This window comes from Aquarana catesbeiana, linkage group LG02 (assembly GCF_042186555.1).
Source record: "Aquarana catesbeiana isolate 2022-GZ linkage group LG02, ASM4218655v1, whole genome shotgun sequence".
Classification (NCBI taxonomy): domain Eukaryota; kingdom Metazoa; phylum Chordata; class Amphibia; order Anura; family Ranidae; genus Aquarana; species Aquarana catesbeiana.
The window spans coordinates 50,045,128-50,064,684 of NC_133325.1; the positions used below are offsets into that span (position 1 = coordinate 50,045,128).

Genomic DNA, 19,557 nt, shown 5'->3' on the forward strand with positions numbered 1-19,557 from the left:
AATTGGCAGAGACGCCAGCAAGTGCCCAGTGAAGTCAGTGATCTGAAGTTCCAGTATAGTGACTTGTGTGACAACCTCCACCATCAGTCGTAATGGCCGCTCACCTCAAATAATGGACCCCTGAGTGTATCAGTCAGGTCAAACACAGCGGTCCCTTTAAGGGGTAGTGTCAGCAGAGTCAACAGGATCGGATACTGGTGGCGGGAGTCAAGCTCGCTATATCTCAGGCAAATCGTCATCAGCGTGTGCAGTCCCGTCCGCTCCTCACAGGAGTTTGACCTGACTGATACACTCAGGGGTCCGTTATTTGAGGTGAGCGGCCATTACGACTGATGGTGGAGGTTGCCACACAAGTCACTATACTGGAACTTCAGATCACTGACTTCACTGGGCATTTGCTGGCGTCTCTGCCAATTTCATCACTGTTTTTCCTATGAAGAAAATGGACTGTTCATTTGTTTTATTTTAATTTATTTTAGTGTTAGGAGTGTTTTTTTTCTGCGCTGTACTGCCTTTTTTACAAAAGTTATCTATGGGATTTGATATTTTGACCCTCAGTATTTCAGCTGCAGTATTTTCAGGGTTCATTTTTCATTTTTGCGCTGGTTGATTTCTCTTTTTATGCCATAACTTTTGTGCAAACCAATCAATATATATAAAATATACATATCGGCCTAAACTGAGAAAGAAATTTTTTATATATATATATATATATATATATATATATATATATATATATATATATATATATATATATATATATATATATATATATATATATATATATATATATATTTTTTTTTTTTTTTTGGGGGGATATTATAGCAAAAAGTAAAAAATATTGCTTTTTATTCAAAATTGTCGCTCTTTTTTTTGTTTATAGTGCAAAAAATAAAAACCGCAGAGGTGATCAAATACCACCAAAAGAAATCTCTATTTGTAGGAAAAAAAGGACGCCAATTTTGTTTGGGTACGTCGTCGCACGACCGCACAATTGTCAGCTAAAGCGAAGTGGGTAAAATGTTTCGGGTCTGAAGTGGTTAAGCATCTGATTAGAGCCGGGGCGCTAATAGGCTTCAAAATAGGGTTAGGCTTGAGGTGCTGCCGGCCGCTCAGGGGGTGGGGGTTATTTGCCGCCGCCACCCCCCCCCCCACCCCCACCCAAAAAAAAAAAAAAAAACACCACACCAGCACTATTTGTGGCCCAGTCGCCATTTGTGGATATTTACAAATGCAGTAACACAAGTATATAACGCATATATGACACAAAGCTCATCGATTTGTCATGAAACCGTTCTTTATACATTCTGTACAAAACATTTGAAAAAAAAAAAAAAAGGCATTTCTATATACACACATACACATGTTAAAAACTGAATTAAATACAACACCTGCTACAAGATATATATATATATAGAACTGTTTCCTTTTGGTAGTCAGTAAAAGTCTTTAAAAGGTCCATGAAATGTGCAACTGACATATTAAAGGAAATGGATCTCATACTTCTATCTGCGATAGATTTACACTTCAGCACCAACTTATATCATCCAGAGAAGGAAAGAAAAAAAAATCAGTACATCTGAAAACAAGAAGCATTGGCCACACTATAAACTTACCATAGAAGTGAAAGTGGCTTTCTGCTATGTTAGTATTTAGACAGCATCATGCACACACCCCTCTGATCGCTAGAAATCTTGGATGAAAAAAAAGAAAAAAAAAAAAAAAAAAAGCAGTTTAAAGTGTTACTAAACCCAGGACTCTGCATTCACTAGATCTGGTCTCCCACAGTACACAGTACATGGAAATACAATTATTTTAGTAAATATAAACTGCTAAATACCTTTTCCCATCCATCAGCAGTATACAGCAGTCTTATGACTTCTATCAGTGTGTAGTTACAGCTTGTAGGCGGAGTTTTCATTCTCCCCTGACTGTCCTATCAGGCTGCAGGACCCCTGACCCTCTGTCTGGACAGTGCTGATGGGCTCTGTGCTGACCACACCCTCCCCAGAAAAAAAAACAAACAAAAAAAAAACTCTCTAGCAATATACACCAAACTGAGCATGTGCAGTTTGTCCCCAAGACTCCGTTCTAGCGGGAGATGGACTAGGGGCTGTGGAAGAAGGGGAGGATCAGAGAAGACAGGATCAAAACAGCCTTTTTTTTTTACACAATGCAGAGGAATAACCCCTTAGGTTCCACAGCCAGTATAACCATCATGTTTTACTGCATATACAGACTGATTTTAGTGTTGTGGGTTTAGTAACACTTCAAACGTGGTACAAGCCACATATTGCACACTTGTTTAGGCGCTTGAGTGTTAATGCTTTCTATTGGGCAGAATATTACATTTATTCTGGCCACTGGAATGCATTGACCCTCAAACGCTAGACGCGTCTACCTTTGTTTGAATTTTTTTTTGCATTACTCCTGAACATGCCTTCGGCGTTTTCTTTTTGTTCAGCCTGTAAACGCTACTCTTGTAATATGGACTAAACACATGGACACATATGCTTACAAAGAGAGGTTAACAGGCAAATAAAAAAAAAAATAAAAAAAGGGGGAAAAGCCAAATGCCTGTAAAAGGTGGCATTTTTTAGCACTCAAAGTGGTAGCTTAGCACCAAAAAAAAATTATGAGTAATACACCTGCTTTTGCTGTAGGTCATTTTCACCCCTCCAGAAGCCTGCCTGAAAAAAAAAAAAAAAACAGTCATAGCTAGCGTTCCCCTGTTCTTGTCTGTTGCTATGCCGCTTTCGTGCTGATGCGTCAGGCGTTGATGGTCACGTCCACCGGCACAAGAGCGCGCGCTCTCTAGGATTCAAACACTGTGCAGCGTGCCAACTACCCAGCCGTCACATTCCTGAGCTCAGATCTACTGCAACCGTGAGAGAGAGCGCGCGCATGCGTAGGGTCTGAATGTGGCAGAGAGCGCTCTCTCTTGTAACGGGGGAAGCGAGGATTTTTTTTATTTTATTTTTTTTGCAAAGGTAAACTAACCCTCTACAATGCATTTCTTAGAAAATATATAAATACTTTTGAATTTTTTAGTACTTTTTTTTTTTTTTTTGTTAGGAATGCGAGAGGTGTTTTACATTGTTATTGAGTTCCCATCCTGTTTGTATGCAAAGGATGAAAAGGGGACAGTAACAGGCATTCTTGTCTGGGGAGTGGGCTTCAATTCTCATAGGTTATGCTACAGCTTGTTCATTTTGAGTTGGGTGCTGGGGAATATTTGTATGGTTCCTTCTACCTGTTGATCTTGAGCAGAACATTTCCAAACAATGTGCTAGAGAAGATACAGACCCATTCCTTTTCCTATCTCCAAAACACGGGGGAAGTGTTCTCTAGTTCAGTGGTCATCAACTCGTCCTCAGGGCCCACTAACAGGCCAGGTTTTCTATATTACCTTGGGGAGATGCAGACTAGAATACTGCAATCACTGAGCAGCAAATGATATCACCTGTGATGTATTTCAGTTATCTTGCAAACCTGGAATGTTAGTGGGCCCTGAGGACAGGGTTGATGACCACTGATCTAGAGTACAAAGAGAACTGAGCAGGGCTGACAACCCTGCTTGGGATTTCAGTGCAGCAGGGGGCAGTGTTGTCAGACTTCTGGCATGATCCAAAAGTATATATTTTTTTTGCACTCATTTCTTAAAGAGACAAAATATGTTGAAATGTGCAGAGACTTAAAAGAGGAAGTAAACTTCCTTTACTGACTCTTACCTATAGGCAAGCCTATAATAAGGCTTACCTATAGGTAGTGTAAATATCTCCTAAACATGCATCAATTAGGAGATATTTACATTACATGCAGCCAGTGACATCACTGGCGCATGCGCTCCGGAGGAACGGCCACCCGTGCCGTTTCTTGCAGAGCCCTGTGCCGTGAACGGCGGCTCCTGCACGCATGCCAGAAGCAAGGCGGGTTAAGATTGAAGCCCCCTGCAGTGCTGGAACAGCTTAGTTTTTAAGGTAAGCGTCACATAATGTGCTAGTATGCAATGCATACTAGCACATTATGGACTTTACCTTGCAGGGAAAAAAAATAAAATAAAAATCATCCAGCGATATACAACCGCTTTAATTCACAAAGCTAACATACTAGAATATGGCCGCACACCAAAGACATCTTGCTCCAACACTCAATAAGCAGAACACACTGAAAACTCCCACCAGAAGTCGCACACTAAGGCCCCATTCACACCCGAGTGTTTTGTAGCTTGAAGCCTGAAGATACAAAACGCTGGAGGGGAAAAAAATAAATTATTCTCTATGGAGATGGTTCACATCTCCACTACAAAAACGCCTGAAGCCAGAAGCTCCAAAATGCCTGAAGCTCAAACAAGTTCTGGAACCTTTTCTTTTTTTTTAGGCAGATTTGGCCGTTTTTCTGCTTTTTACATTAGTGACCTTTTGCCCTTCACAAAATCGCGGCAAATTGCGGTAAAAAACTCCACAAAATAGCGGTAAAAAAACGCTGCAAAAGAACGCCATAAAATTGCGCGATTTTCTGCCTGAAAACGCTACGCTCAGGTGTGAATGGGGCCTAATACATTTCACCTAAGAGGGCTTAAAGGGATATTAAAGGCAAAATTTTTTAATTTTTTTAAAATAACGTCATACTTACCTGCTCTGTGTAGTGGTTTTGCACAGAGCAGCCCGGATCATCATCTTCTTCTTGGGTCCCCTGTGGGGGCTCCTGTCCCCTCCCTTCTGCCGCGTGCTCCCACAGCAAGCAGTTTGCTATGGGGGCACCCAAGCAGGCTCGCTCCTGAGCCACTGTTCTGCATGACCATTCACACACAGCCACGACTTGGCCCCCCGTCCCCTCTTCTCTCCTCACTGGCTGTGATCCTCCCCAATACTTGCGTTAGCCCTGTCACAATCCAGCAATGGGCTCTCCGGGGACCCTCCCTCATTGGCTGAGACAGCAGCGGGAGCTATTGGCTCCCGCTGCTGTCTCAGCCAATGAGGAGGGAGGGTCCCCAGAGAGCCCATCGCTGGATTGTGACAGGGCTAACGTAAGTATTGGGGGGGGAATGGCTGCTGCACAGAAGGTTTTTTAACTTCATGTGTGGAATGCATGAAGGTAAAACTCCTTGAGCCTTTAGAACCACATTAATCTCTACGTTTAAGCCCTGTGACAGTGAAATTAGATCATGACCTCCGGTGGGAGTTTTCAGTGTGTCATGTCAGTTGATTAATCTGTGTTGGAGCAAGACGTCTTTGCTGTGTGGATGTATCATTGGATTGTAGAGTGAGGTGGAGAGTGAGCCAACTTCTGGGCTGTGATCGCCAAACACTAGGATATGGATTTTTATTTATTTAAAACAAAAAGAAGGCAGCTATTTTCAGCTTAGTCAACATGTGTCAAACACAAGGCCCACAGGCCGAACGCGGCCCGTCAGGCCATATTAATGTGGCCCTCGTTTCCACCCACCTTGTCTCAGCAGTTGGCAGCAAAGAGGAGCACCACAGAACTCCTCCTCCAGATCCTGCGCTGTGCAGCCACAGAGAGGCTGGCCCCTCCCCTGTCTCAGAAGTTGGCAACAGGGGACAGAACTCCTCCTGCAGATCCTGCTTCTCTCTGTGCAGTCGCAGCACCCTCTCGTCTCTGGGCCCCCCCCCCGGTCTGAGCATTCAGCAGACCCCAGTCCTCCTCCAGACCCTGCACTTTCTACTTCCTAGCTCCAACCCCAGCTTCTTCCTGTCGAGCAGCACAAAGTAAGGGGGTGCACTGTGCTTTAAGGGAGGGTGGGGGATTCTTGACATCTGATGGTGGAGGGGGCTCTTAACATTTGATGCAAGGGAGGTGGGGGTGATCTGGCCATCTAGTCTTACAGATGCAACCGGCCCTTTGAGGGCAACCCCAATGCTGATGAGCACATCTTTGCCTAAAGCTTCATCCACTGTACCTCATGCAATGTAGGGATATGCTGCACATGTGCTTTTTTTGATTTTTTGCTCTGACAAACACTAAGGCTAAGTTCACAAAAGCATCAAAAGCCGATGTTCCATGTACGTTTTTGAAGCTTCACGAACGCCTGTCAAAAAATGGTGTGCATGGCAGCGCCCATAGTGGTCCACACATTTGCGTTGCAGACATGAGTAATTTGTAAGGCTTTGCCGCTCCCCGAACGCTTCGCTTGATGTCAATGTAAAACACTGAACTGCAAACGTGCTACAAACGCCCCCAATGGCATTTACAACGCGTTTGAGATGAGTTTAGAAAGCGTTCGTAGCCGAGATAATAGAAAAATCCATACAATAAAAAGCCAACATAGGAGGTGGCGTCTGGCAAGCGTAATTTTTAAACGTCAAAAAACGCTCCATTAACACGTCTTAACGCATTAGGTACGTTAATGGGCACTTTTGCACGTCAATATAAGCACCAAGTCCTGCTGTATATCCCGACACTTGATTAGCTGTCCAGGTATGGCTACCCAACCATAGATGGATTTAAAAGGTCTTAAAACTCAACTGCCTAACAAAAACCCATGGGCAATTTTGTTATTTTTCATCTCCAAAAATCTGTATCAGCATTGGCAAATTTTCGCAATCAGTATAAAATTGATATTGTTTCTCGGTTTCCACTCCCAAGATCTATACTTATTGGCCAACATCTTGCAGACTAGATTATAGTCAACATAAAACGTCCGCAGAAATGAGCGACCATACCAAAGTGCAGAGCACTCCCGCTATATCACCTGTTCCGTGAGAATCAATAGGCTGCACTTTCCCTAGTGATGGTATGACCCATACGTTTTTTTTCCACCCATGTCCAAGTAACAGGTGCTCTTAAAAAAAAAAAAAAAAATATATATAGAGTAAAGTTCACTTCAAATAACCAAATCGTAATCATCGTGTGCATGTGAAAGCAGAATGCAGAACTTCCTTTTCTGCTTCCACCAAAAAAAAAAAAATTAAATTACAAAATAAAATCTTTTCGGATGTCTAAAGAATGACTTCAGAATTCCATCCAAGTCGAAACTTCCATCTTCTAGTCTTTCAAACTTTAAAGTCCCACCTTTTGCTTTTTTAGTTAGACTTTCAATGTTTTAATTTTCTTAAAAAAAAAAAAAAAACACAAAAAAAAAACAGAACTTCATGGGGAAATTTTAAAAAAATGGACCTGTAAATATTTCCAAGATTTGAAGACTTCATGTCCACGAAGAACCTTGCATAAGGTCAACACCACTGACAATGCTCTTGCGACTTAAATTACGAATACTGTGCTCATAAAGGAAATGGATGATTGTAGGTTATAAATTACATGAGTACCATACAGGACACCGGAGAGCGAGAGAAAGAGAGCAATTCTGAAAAAATCCAAGCAGTATCTAAAAATTCCACAATAAGTTCCCATCTGAAAAAAAATCCAGGTGGCCACCTTGCTTAAGGACCATTCCGGGTTCTCAGGACTGCTATGCATGTTCTAAATTTATTGAAGGCTTACACTGTGTCCTGTCATCGCTGGTAATGTCACTGTCGTTAATAATGACAGCGTCATCGTCTCCCAGCTGCTGGCTAGTGAAATTGTTCAGCTCTAGAAGTCCACTGGGTTCCACCACCACGTTGGAGCTGGGGTGACAGGCGATGGGATACTGAGGGATGGTCTGGAAATAGGAAGAGAAAAAAAAAAAAAAAACACAATTTCATATATTCAGCATAGTTGTACACAGCCATTACATTTTCAAGCTAAAGACTTGTGGCATGCCAAAATATACATATCTGTATTGATCAGATCCATCATTCAACCCACTTCCTGTGAGCCCAAGGCGTTAAGGCTCCACCCCGCGCTCTGGTCTCACAAGAGAATGCTGCAGAGAGTGGAGTCGTGTCACCTAATGGCAACAATCTATGGAACATTTAGGATCCTCCCAGGGCCACAGGAAGAAGAGGGATAAGAGAACCCATTACAGAAGAGAGAGAGATCTCTCATATATTATATATATATATATATATATATATATATATATATATATATATATATATATATACACATACACATACACATACACACACACACACACAAATAAAACTACACACACACTTATGTATGTATATATTTCATTTTGCGGGTACAGTGCTGGCTCTCCAAGGGGGTGGGGGGCGCAGCAAGTTGGAATTTATACTCTACACACGATACATAATATTCTGCTATCTTGGTCAACTTTAGAAATTATTCTAAACCCCTTCTGATTGACCATTTAACAAAAATGTTTGTACTTGACCTTTACTTTGCTGTAATAGTCAAATACAATATTAAAAAATATATAGTCGTATGTAGGGCTGGGAGATTTTCTTAAAAAAAAAAAAAAAATCTTCGATTCTCTTAAAAAAAGAAAAAACTCGATTCACGATTCGAATCGAGTTTTTTTTTGGAAACCGCGCCGGTCCCGAGGCGCTGTGGGCATGAGCTTTTAGGCGAGGCCGCGGCTTCGGCCTAGTCAGCGGCGTCCAGCCTCGCGGACTAGGCCGAGGCCGCGGCCTCACCTAAAAACTCCTTGCCTGCAGCTCTTCAGGCCCGGCGCGGTGTCCGCACCGGTCCGGAGGCGCTGCGGGCATGAGTTTTTAGGCGAGGCCGCGGCTTCGGCCTAGTCCGCGGCGTCCGGCCGTAGCCGCGGACTAGGCCGAAGCCGCGGCCTCGCTTAAAAACACATGCCCGCAGCGCCTCGGGGCCGGCGCGGTGAAAAAAAAAATAAATAAAAAAATCGATTTGCTTAAATTTTGAATCGATTTGACCTCTCAACTGGATTCAAGATTTAAATTGATTTTTTTCCCAGCCCTAGTCGTATGCTGCTGAATTTTGGTCTGGATATCTAGATGTGAAAAAAATAAATAAAATAAAATAACAAAAAAAAAAAACAAAAACACACAACAGCTAAGGTAAAGACTACAGTAATTAAACAAAATATATTCTCATTGTAAATACACAAAAAAAGTATAGTGCATTTACAATGACAATAAATGTTGTTGGGTGGAGCCTTAACAAAATATATTCTCATTGAAAATACTTTTTTTTTTTTAGTGTATTTACAATGAGAATATATTTTGTTAAATTACTGCAGTCTTTAAGTAAACCCTCCTATCATTTTCAGCCAAGGAAGCTGCCATCTTTGCCTTTGTTTAATCTACAACTGCCATGATGCTTCACATGTGATCAGTTATGACACCAGCCGTTGGATGGCTTGGCAGTTTGGTTGAGAGCACAACCAATGGGAGTGTTACATTTCCGGCACATGTCGGAAATGAAACAGTTTTATGGATGGGTTTACTTCCACTTTAACCTTTTTTTTTTTTTTTACATTTAGATATCCAGACCAAAATTCAGCAGCATACGACTATATATTTTTTAATATTGTATTTGACTATTACAGTAAAGTGAAGGTCAAGTACAAACATTTTTAAATAGTCAAATCAGAAGGGGTTTAGAGTCATTTCTAAGCTCGACCAAGAGCGCAGGATATTATGAATTAGTGACAATTTAGTGTCAAAAGTATCTGATGTGTCTGCCATAATGTCGCAGTCATGATAAAAAGAAAAAAAAAAAAAAAAAAAAAAAAAAATCGCATATTTTTTTTTTTTTTTTAACAAAAATATGTAGAAGAATACATATTGGCCTAAACTGGAGAAAACATTTGTTTTTTTTATATATTTTTGGGGGATATTTATTATAGCAAAAAGGAAAAAATATTTTTCAAAATTGTCGCTCTTTTTTTTTTGTTTGTAGCACAAAAAATAAAAACCGCAGAGGTGATCAAATACCACCGAAAGAAAGCTCTATTTGTGGGGGGGGGGGGGGGGGGGGGGGGGGGGGAGGACGTCAATTTTGCTTGGGTGCAACGTCGCATGACCGCGCAATTGTCAGTTAAAGCGACGCAGTGCCGAATCGCAAAAAGTGCTCTGGTTAGGAAGGGGGTAAATTCTTCCAGGGGTTAAAATAGGGTGAACAAAAGGTGAATTTCGCCTTTAATGCCATTTATGGAAAATTTTTTACCAATTTTATTGGGCTTTGAGCGTCTCTGAAGGACATTTGTTAATGCATATATTTGACTTTATATATTTGCGCTGCACGGCTTTAATCTTTATTAAAAACGATTTAAAGTTAAATGAAACCTGGAGATAAGCTTTAAAAAAAGGAATTTATTTGTGTTATTAAATCCGTGCAGCTTTTTTTTTTTTTGCTACAAAAATGAACTAAGTTGCTTTACCTGAATGATGATTTCAGAAGGAATTTCTTCCGTCCTTTTTGGCGGCACATTCTGGATCTGTATTATCTGGCTGGCCACGGGAACATCCACTTTCCTGGTCAGCGGGGGTGGCGGCGGCAGGGGGACAGGAAGTGCAGTAGAAGTGGTTGCTGTAATTATTGGGGCGGGGAAACATTTAGGCAGGGGCGGTACTGTAGAAGTCACTGTGCTGGGGGCAGACAGCCTTTGCACCTGGGGTGGTATAGCTGCCTCGGTTAACACTGGCATGGGTTTAATAATTGGGGCCGCTTTGCTTGGGGTGTCCACGATCATAGGTTCCACGTTGGTCTCTATATCCGCTTCCATCATCGACATCTTCAGAATGTCGGCTACAGAAGCCTTTTCTGACAACGGCAAAGTAGGAAGGAGACTGGCCATTGCTGGTGTAAGTTTAGGCAGGCATTCGCTGACAGTTGCCTTGGATACAGTGGGGGGCTGATGTCCTTCGAAAGTGATTTTAGTGACTGCAGATCCCTGAGATACCACTGGCTGGGTCACCTACAAGAGATATAATAATTTAGTAAAAGAAAAAAAAAATACTATAGATTTAAGATTACATATATAAAAATTCAGTGTAGCCTCCAGGAATTCTGCTTTGCATGGCGCCTTACAGAGCTCGTTGATGCATGCGGTCGGGGTTGGGGTTAGTAAAACCAGGCGGCTGAGCCACGGTTTTACTGCCCCCTGCCTGCCTGAACAGTAGCATATAGCCGCTCAGATGTAGAGGGGTAAACGAGAAATCCTGGACAGCCGCACTCAAAAGTAATCTTCGATCTTATTTAAGTATAATCATAAAAATACATGCCACAGCATCACAAAGCAGGAAAGCTGACGCGTTTCACACTGTAGTCAGTGCTTAATCATAGCTGACAGATGTACTCAAGCCTAGAGGTCGACCGATATGGGTTTTTCTCTGGCCGATGCCGATATTTAGAAATCGCGGTGGCCGATTCCGATATGTGATGCCGATTTTTTTTTGGGCCGATATATTTGGCCGATTTTTTTTTTTTTTTTCCCCTTCATCTCATAAAATCTAACAGTTAGACCCCTTTCACACTGGGGCGTTTTTCAGGCACTTTTGGGCTAAAAAGGGCGCCTGTAAAACGGCTCCCCTGCAGTCTCAGTGTGATATCCTGAGTGCTTTCACACTGAGGCGATGCGCTGGCAGGATGTAAAAAAAAAAAAGTCCTGCAAACGGCATCTTTGGAGAGGTGTATACCACCACTCCTGCCCATTGAAATGAATGCGCACCGCTGCCGAAGCGCCTGCAAAGCGTTTTGGCAGCGGCGCATTTAACCCCTTCCTCGGCCGCTAGCTGGGTTATAAGCTCCCCGCTAGCAGCCGAATAGCGCCTCTAAAATGACGGTAAAGCGCCGCTAAAACTAACAGCGTTTTACCGTCAACGCATGCCCGCTCCAGTGTGAGAGCAACCTTAAGTGATACAGAAAATTTTTTACATTTAAACATTAAACAAAACAAACCTCCAATCAGTTCACTTGTATGTATAATTTAGAAAAAAAAAAAAAAAAAAAAAAAACTATCTTAAATATTAAATACACAAAAACAGGTAATCAAAACTTTTGGACGAAAAAAATGGGCTAACTTTACTGCTTATTTTTTTTTTTAATTCATTAGTGTATTTTTTTTTTTTTAAATTGCGTTTGAAAGACCGCTGCGCAAATACCGCGTGACATAAAATATTGAAACAACCGCTATTTTATTCCCTAGGGTCTCTGCTAAAAAAAATATATATAATGTTTGGGGGTTCTAAGTGATTTTCTAGCAGAAAATACAGGATTTTTACCTGTAAGCAACAAGTGTCAGAAAAGATTTAGTCTTTAAATGGTTAAACTGAGAATTCCTACACGGAGTTCAGTCTATTGATAAAAGAACCTGAAAGAGATACAATGTATCTTCTTATCAGACTTGGCAGGCTGCCCAGAGGAGGAGAGAAGATAACTTCAGACAACTTGCATTGACTTCTATTACAGAAGTCATTTGCAAGTCACGGCTGAAGTTATAATCGGCCTTTTTTATCAGCACAATCGGCCGATGCCGATTAAGTAAAAAATGCCAAATATCGGCCGATATATCGGTCGACCTCTACTCAAGCCACGACAAAATCTAAATTGTGTGTCAGCGGATGTTGCTGACGTTGAAGGCAACTAATGCAGGTCTATGGGACCGCCCTGTAATTAAAGGGTGATAGTGCAGTCTTTAAAAAGGGTTAAAGTGGAATTTGCCCCAAACCCAAAAAAATTACTATATTGCAACACAATTATTAGATTGTACAGATTAGTGATGGCTGCATTAAGTTTTCTTCTTTTTAGGCTTTTTCCCCCTCTCTGTTTTCCCTTGGTGATCTGGCCAATAACACGCCTCCTGTATTAGTGTGTCCCCACTCTGGATGAAGGAGCACAGGGGGGCAGCATGGTCAGTCTTGCTGCATTTAACAGAAATGGGGCAATAGCTACTCTATATTTTTTTTCCTTGATTCACTTGAAGTGTGAAACAAACATTTCCAGGGGCCCTACCCAACTTCAACATTACTGATCTTCTTAATTAACCACTTGCCGACCAGCCGCCGCCGTTTTACTGAGGCAGAATGGCATGGCTGGGCGAAACGATGTTATGTAACGTCTCTTCGCCCCTGTGACCACTAGGGGCGTGCGCGTGCCCGCTGCTCGCCCCCCGGAGCCGACACAAGTTCCCGGCGGTCGTGATCGCTGTTTAAACACACAGTTTCCGGTTCTCTGAGGGGAGAAGAGACTGATCGTCTGTGCATACAGAGTATGGACAGCGATCTGTCATCTCCCCCTAGACAGTCCCCTCCCCGTCAGTTAGAACACACATTAGGGAACACATTTAACCCCTTGATTGCCCCTTAATGTTAACCCCTTCCCTGCCAGTGACATTTTTACAGTAATCAGTGCATTTTTATAGCACCGATCGCTGTATAAATGCCAATGGTCCCAAAAATGTGTCAAAAGTGTCTGGTGTGTCCGCCAATAAAAATCGCAGATCGCCGCCATTACCAGTAAAAAAAAAAAAAATAATAATAAAAATTCCATAAAACTATCCCCTATTTTGTATACCCTATAGCTTTTGCACAAACCAATCAATATAGGCTTATTGCGATTTTTTTAACCAAAAATTTGTAGAAGAATACATATCGGCCTAAACCGAGGAAAAAAACTTTTTTTTTTTATAATATATATATATATATATATATATATATATATTATATATATTTATATTTTTTTTTTTTTTTTTTTTGGGGGGATATTTATTATAGCAAAAAGTAAAAAATATTGCGTTTTTATTTTTCAAAATTGTCGCTCTTTTTTTGTTTATAGCGCAAAAAATAAAAACCGCAGAGGTGATCAAATACCACCAAAAGAAAGATCTATTTGTGGGAAAAAAAGGACATCAATTGTGTTTGGGTGCAATGTCGCACAACCGCGCAATTGTCAGTTAAAGCGACGCAGTGCCGAATCGCAAAAAGTGTTCTGGTCAGGAAGGGGGGTAAAATCTTCCGGGGCTGAAGCGGTTAAACTCAGCACTTCTTTCCAATAAAGCTGAATCAAAGGAGAACACCACCATATATGAGCATATGTTCCCTCTCCATCACAATCTCTCCAGCACAAAGGTGAAACATCTAAATTAATTTAATTCAAAATTTGATGGAATATATTACCACTTTGTTAACGTATAACTAATTTCTTTTATCCTTGTATCCATTGAGGTAGAATGAACAAATTCTATAAAACTTTACGTTTTAATATGTCTGGTAGAGATTGATTTAGTTATTTAGTTCATGCTCCCAGCTCTCCAAAAGACCTAATGACCTGGAATGAGGTGGGGAAATCAACAACTTGTATATACCTGATATCCCATGTCTGTTTATTCCCCCCCTGGTCCACAAGACTTTCCCATGGGCTGAGCTCATGAACAGAATGGAGGGGTTTTGGGAGGGCTACCATGAAATGTTGGAGTTGTCTATATCTCCAAGCATCCCATGGCGAAGAGCCATACCTGTTACGCAATTCTGATAGTGAACAAAAGAAATTCCCAATATTCTTTCATCTCAGGCAATCTGAGGAGGTCCATTTAGGGACATCTTATTCTCCTTCCCCGGTGGGAAGCAATTTATATCTGAGAGATGCATTAAAAGACGTACTTTTGAGTAAGTTATCCCAGGATCTTAACGTCTCTGTTGTGATCAAGGCCAAATCCTTAACGAGACCTCTATATTGCCTCAGTAACCATATTATCTGGCCCAGGTTTGAATCGCTTATATTTTCCTCTAGTTGCACCCATTTTTTCTGGGAAGTACCATGAACCCAATCTATTATACTTCCCAAAATCTGGAAGAAGCAGACGCCCCCGATTGATTTTGGTTTAGCCAGTGTCTTAAAAAGCAATACGAGAGCCTCTATGTTTCCATATAAATCTCTTGATTAATAAACAAAGGGTTTTAAAGTGAGGCCCCGGGAGGGTTTGAAAGATATACAAGGCTTTCGGGATGGGTCACCATTTTAATTACATTTATCCCACCAAACCAGGACAGCCCGTCGGCAGGATAACCCTTCAGATCTTGTTTAAATTTTATTGAGTGGAGGCAGATAGTTATCCTGATATAAATCTAATACTGATGAAGATAAAAATATACCCAAATATTTTAAAGCTTTTTGCTTCCATACAAAAGGATACAGAGGTCTAAGGACCCTACACTCCACTGAAGCAACAGAGATATTTAATATTTCAGTTTTCTCTACAATTAACTTTAAATTTGAAATTTCCTCATACCCTTTAAATTCTGCAAGAATATTTGGGAGTCTGTAATGGGTTAGATACATAACATAATATCATCCGCAAATGCGGACACCTTATGTTCCTGTCTGGCTAGCTCTAAACCCTCAATTTCTTGGTTTACCCATATGGTTGCCAACAAGGGTTCTATAGATAGTACAAAAAGTAAGGGGGAAAGTGGGCATTCCTGGCGTGTACCATTATAGAGTGCAAAGGGCTCTGACAAACTCCCTTTAACCCGTACTTGGGCCCTTGGATTGGAGTAGAATGCCTCTATCCACTTTTACATACGCGGGCCTAAGCCAACATAACGTAGTGTCGAAAGCATATACTCCCAATCCAATCGAAAGGCCTTTTTAGCATCAACTAATAGAAAAAGTACATGTTTCTTCCCTTTCTTGGCTACATGCATTAAAAGTATAGTTCTTCTTACATTGTCCCTTGCTTCACATTTGCAATTAGCCATGAAGGGCTTCAGCCTCTTAGCCAAAATCCTTGCATAAATTTTAATATCTTCATTATTTAAAGATATTGGCCTAAGGCTGGAGCACAGCCTTGGATCTTTCCCTTCTTTTATCAAGAGTGATATATAGACCCCTAACACGTCTTATGCCATGTATGTCTGGAAGTAAGGGATTCAAAATTCCTATACATTTTTTAAAATATAAAGACGTATATCCATCTGGGCCTGGGCTTTTACCTACCCCAGTGCTTTAAATTGCCTGTTGTATTTCCTCTATAGAGACATCACTGTCTAAGTTAGTAGCATCCTCTTCTGATATAACTGAAAGTTTTGTCTTCTGTAAATATTGTTCTATTTTATTTCATCTAAGTTGGGTGTCAAGATTCTGGGCGTTGTTCACTCTATACAATAGTTGGTAATAATCCTGAAAGATTTTAGTAACATCACTCGTAGAATATTTTAGCTCCCCTTTCTTATCCTTCATTTTTGCGATGTAATTTGCATTGCTTCTAGGTTTAATTAACCCAGTCAATAATTTCCCTGGTTTACTTCCCATTTCATAATGTCTTTTAGCGGTTATATTAAAATGTCCGTTTAGTATCTTACTCTATCAGGTCCTTTAACCGCTTCGCGACCACCCGCCGCAGTTATACTGCGGTAAGGTGGCTGGATAACGCAAATTGCCGTAGGTGTACGTCAGTCCATGCATGTGATATAGACTCGATGTCTGTTGGAGACCCGCGAATGTTCGTGTACAGAGGCAGAACGGGGATCTGCCTATGTAAACAAGGTGGATCACCGTTCTGACAGGGGACATGGAGATCTGCTGTTCCCAGTCACCGGGAACAGTGATCTCTGTGGTGTTCCAGGCAGCCCCCCCCCCTACAGTTAGAACACACCCAGGGAACACCGGTAACTCCTTGATCGCCCCCTAGTGTTAACCCCTTCCCTGCCAGTGTCGTTTATACATTGATTAGTGCATTTTTATAGCTCTGATCAATGTAATAATGTCACTGGTCCCCAAAAAGTGTCATTTGGGGTCAGATTTGTCTGCCGCAATGTCGAAGTCCCGAGGAATAAAACAAAAAAAAAAAAAACACACACACACACACACACAGATCGCTGCCATTACCATTAAAAGCAATAAAAAAAATAAAATAAAAATAAAAGTTCCCAAATCTATCCTGTAGTGTGTAGATGTGATAACTTTTGCGCAAACCAATCAATATAAGCCAATAGCGATTTTTGTTACCAAAAATATGTAGAAGAAAATATAATCGGCCTAAACTGATGAGTAAATTAGTTTTTTTCATATATATTTTTTTGGGATATGTATTATAGCCGAAAGTAAAAAAAAAAAGTTTTTTCTTTCAAAATTGTCACTCTGTTTATAGCGCAAAAAATAAAAAACCGCAGAGGTGATCAATTACCACCAAAAGAAAGCTCTATTTGTGGGGGAAAAAAGGATTTCGATTTTGTTTGGGTACAGCGTCACACAACCGTGCAATTGTCAGGTAAAGCGACACAGTGCCGTATCGCAAAAAATGGCCTGGTCATTAAGGGGGCAAATTCTTCTGGGCTGAAGTGGTTAATGCCTCCCGTTTTTCTGTTAATTTGACCATCATTACTTGATCCACATTTGATCCTTTCTGCAACTGTTCCAAGTCCTACATTTCCTGTAAAAGGGATGGTTTCCGAGCCAGCCAAATTTTCTTCCTCTTAGCCCCCTCTGCTATTAACCTTCCTCTCATAAATACTTTATGGGTTTACCAGAGGACAGTCGGGGCAATATTTTCTATATTCATTTTCTTAAAAATTAGCTTAAAGTCCGTCTCCAAATCCTCAAACATTCTAGGATCATATGAAAGGGATTCTTCTAATCTCCGGGACCTCTGCCTGGCCGGTATGTCCTTTAAATCTAGGACAATTACAACCAGAGCATGGTCTGAGAGAGTTCTTGATTTTATTTCTGCCTTTAACAATCCCTCTAAAAGCTGGTGATCTAGAAAGACATAGTCAAATCTTGTGTACAAGGGGTGTACTAGAGGGTAATAAGTAAAATCTTTACCCCTAGGGTGTAGGATCCTCCATGCTCTACTAGCTGTTGTTATCCTAAGATGTCTACCGTCTGACCGTATAGAAAAAGGTTGAGTGTCTAAGGCTGGGCCGAATACAAAATTGAAATCTCCCACTATTACCAATTTCCCTTCTCTAAAACCTTCCTATTCATCCATAACCCTCCTCTAGAAAAGAGAGGGGCGGCTATTAGGGCAGTATACATTGACCAATGTGCAATCGATACTAACCACTAATCGACCAGCGAACGACAAAATATGTCGGTACAATGGCACGGCAAATAGCGGCATTGTGGGCACGCGCCGCGTACTCCGTGACTGTGCCCGCGGACTCGATGTCCGCCGGAGGCCCACAATCGTGTCACAGAGTGGAAGAACGGGGAGATGTCTATGTAAACAAGGCATTTCCCAGTTCTGCCTAGTGACATGACAGAGATCACTGCTCCCTGTCATCGGAAGCAGTGATCGCTGCCATGTCAGTGGAAGCCCATCCCCCCCCACAGTTAGAACACCTCCCTAGGATACACTTAAACCCTTGATCGCCCCCTAGTGTTTAACCCCTTCCCTGACAGTGTCATTTACACAGTTATCAGTGCATTTTTATAGCACGGATCGCTGTATAAACAGCAATGGTCCCAAAATGGTGTCAAAAGTGTCCACCATAATTTCGCAGTCACGATAAAAAAAAAAAAAAAAAAAAAAAAAATTGCAGATCGCCGCCATTACTAATAAAAAAAAAAATAATAATAAAAATTCTGTAAAACTAACCCCTATTTTGTAGACACTAACTTTTGCTCAAACCAATCAATATACGCTTATTGCGATTTTTTTTTTTACCAAAAATATGTAGAAGAATACATATTGGCCTAAACTGAGGAAAAAATGTCCTTTTTTATATATTTTTTGGGGATATTTATTATAGCAAAAAGTAAAATATTGCTTTTTTTTCAAAATTGTCGCTTTTTTTTTGTTCATAGTGCAAAAAATAAAAACCGCAGAGGTGATCAAATACCACCAAAAGAAAGCTCTATTTGTGGGAAAAAAAAGGACGTCAATTTTGTTTGGGTGCAACTTCTCACGGCAACGCAATTGTCAGTTAAAGCGACGCAGTGCCGTATCGCAAAAAGTGCTCTGGTCAGGAAGGGGTTGAATCCTTCCGGGGCTGAAGTGATTAAATAGAGAACCTTTGATAACCAAATAACATCCTTCATGCAAGATAAAAAGAACAGCCAATGGTACTTTCTATTTAAAATAATTTATTGCCGCTAATAGACCGCCGCTTAAAGAGAAGGCACACTGCTGTGGTGGGATAAACACTCATTGTAACATTACCACTAGGTAGGATGCCCATGAAGCAGATGCCACAACCCGCCGCTCCCATGGCAATCCGCTTTCTCAGCAGGGGATCTCTCGATGACAGGTCCGTGTCCGCTCCACTATGCAAGGGCGGACAAGGACAGTCCCGCTCTCCTCTATCGGACAGACACGGACTGCCAGTCAGTTTCCATCCAATCCGCCACACGGATGGGAAATAGAACCACCGTCTGTTTTTGGCAGACAGGATCAGATGGTAGCGGGTGTCAGTGGACATGTGTCTGCTGACATCCGCCACTCCATAGAAGAGACTGGAAGGTCAGATTTGGTCTGCCTGAAAAAAACAGACAAGCGGACTTGATCGGATCGCCTGTGTGAAAGGGGCCCAAGAGTACACTTTAACCTTCCCAACTCTCATCTATTCAGGTACCTGCAGCTCTGCTATGCCTATTCTCAGCAGTTTGGGACTTAAATAGCCGCTAGGATGGCTTTTACATTAGAGGGAATCGCTGGATGAAAACAAAAGATATCTGACTGATGCCTGTATCTGCACCCATCATCTAGATATCACCACTTCAACCCAAGGAGATCATATGACATCCTACAGGTGGGAAGTGAGTAACAAGAGTCAA

At 41.4% G+C, this 19,557-nt stretch overlaps 1 protein-coding gene across 1 annotated transcript; it reads right to left on the reverse strand.

The window, feature by feature from the left end:
• Nucleotides 1-1,851: 1,851 nt before the first annotated feature.
• On the reverse strand, nucleotides 1,852-10,767 carry LOC141126855 (BRCA2-interacting transcriptional repressor EMSY-like). The gene is made up of 3 exons (XM_073612866.1): nucleotides 10,223-10,767; nucleotides 5,173-7,624; nucleotides 1,852-4,907 (listed from the first exon to the last, which is right to left on the reverse strand). The coding sequence occupies exons 1-2, from the start codon at nucleotides 10,637-10,639 to the stop codon at nucleotides 7,433-7,435; spliced, it is 609 nt and encodes a 202-aa protein (XP_073468967.1). The 5' UTR covers nucleotides 10,640-10,767; the 3' UTR covers nucleotides 1,852-4,907; nucleotides 5,173-7,432.
• Nucleotides 10,768-19,557: the final 8,790 nt, after the last annotated feature.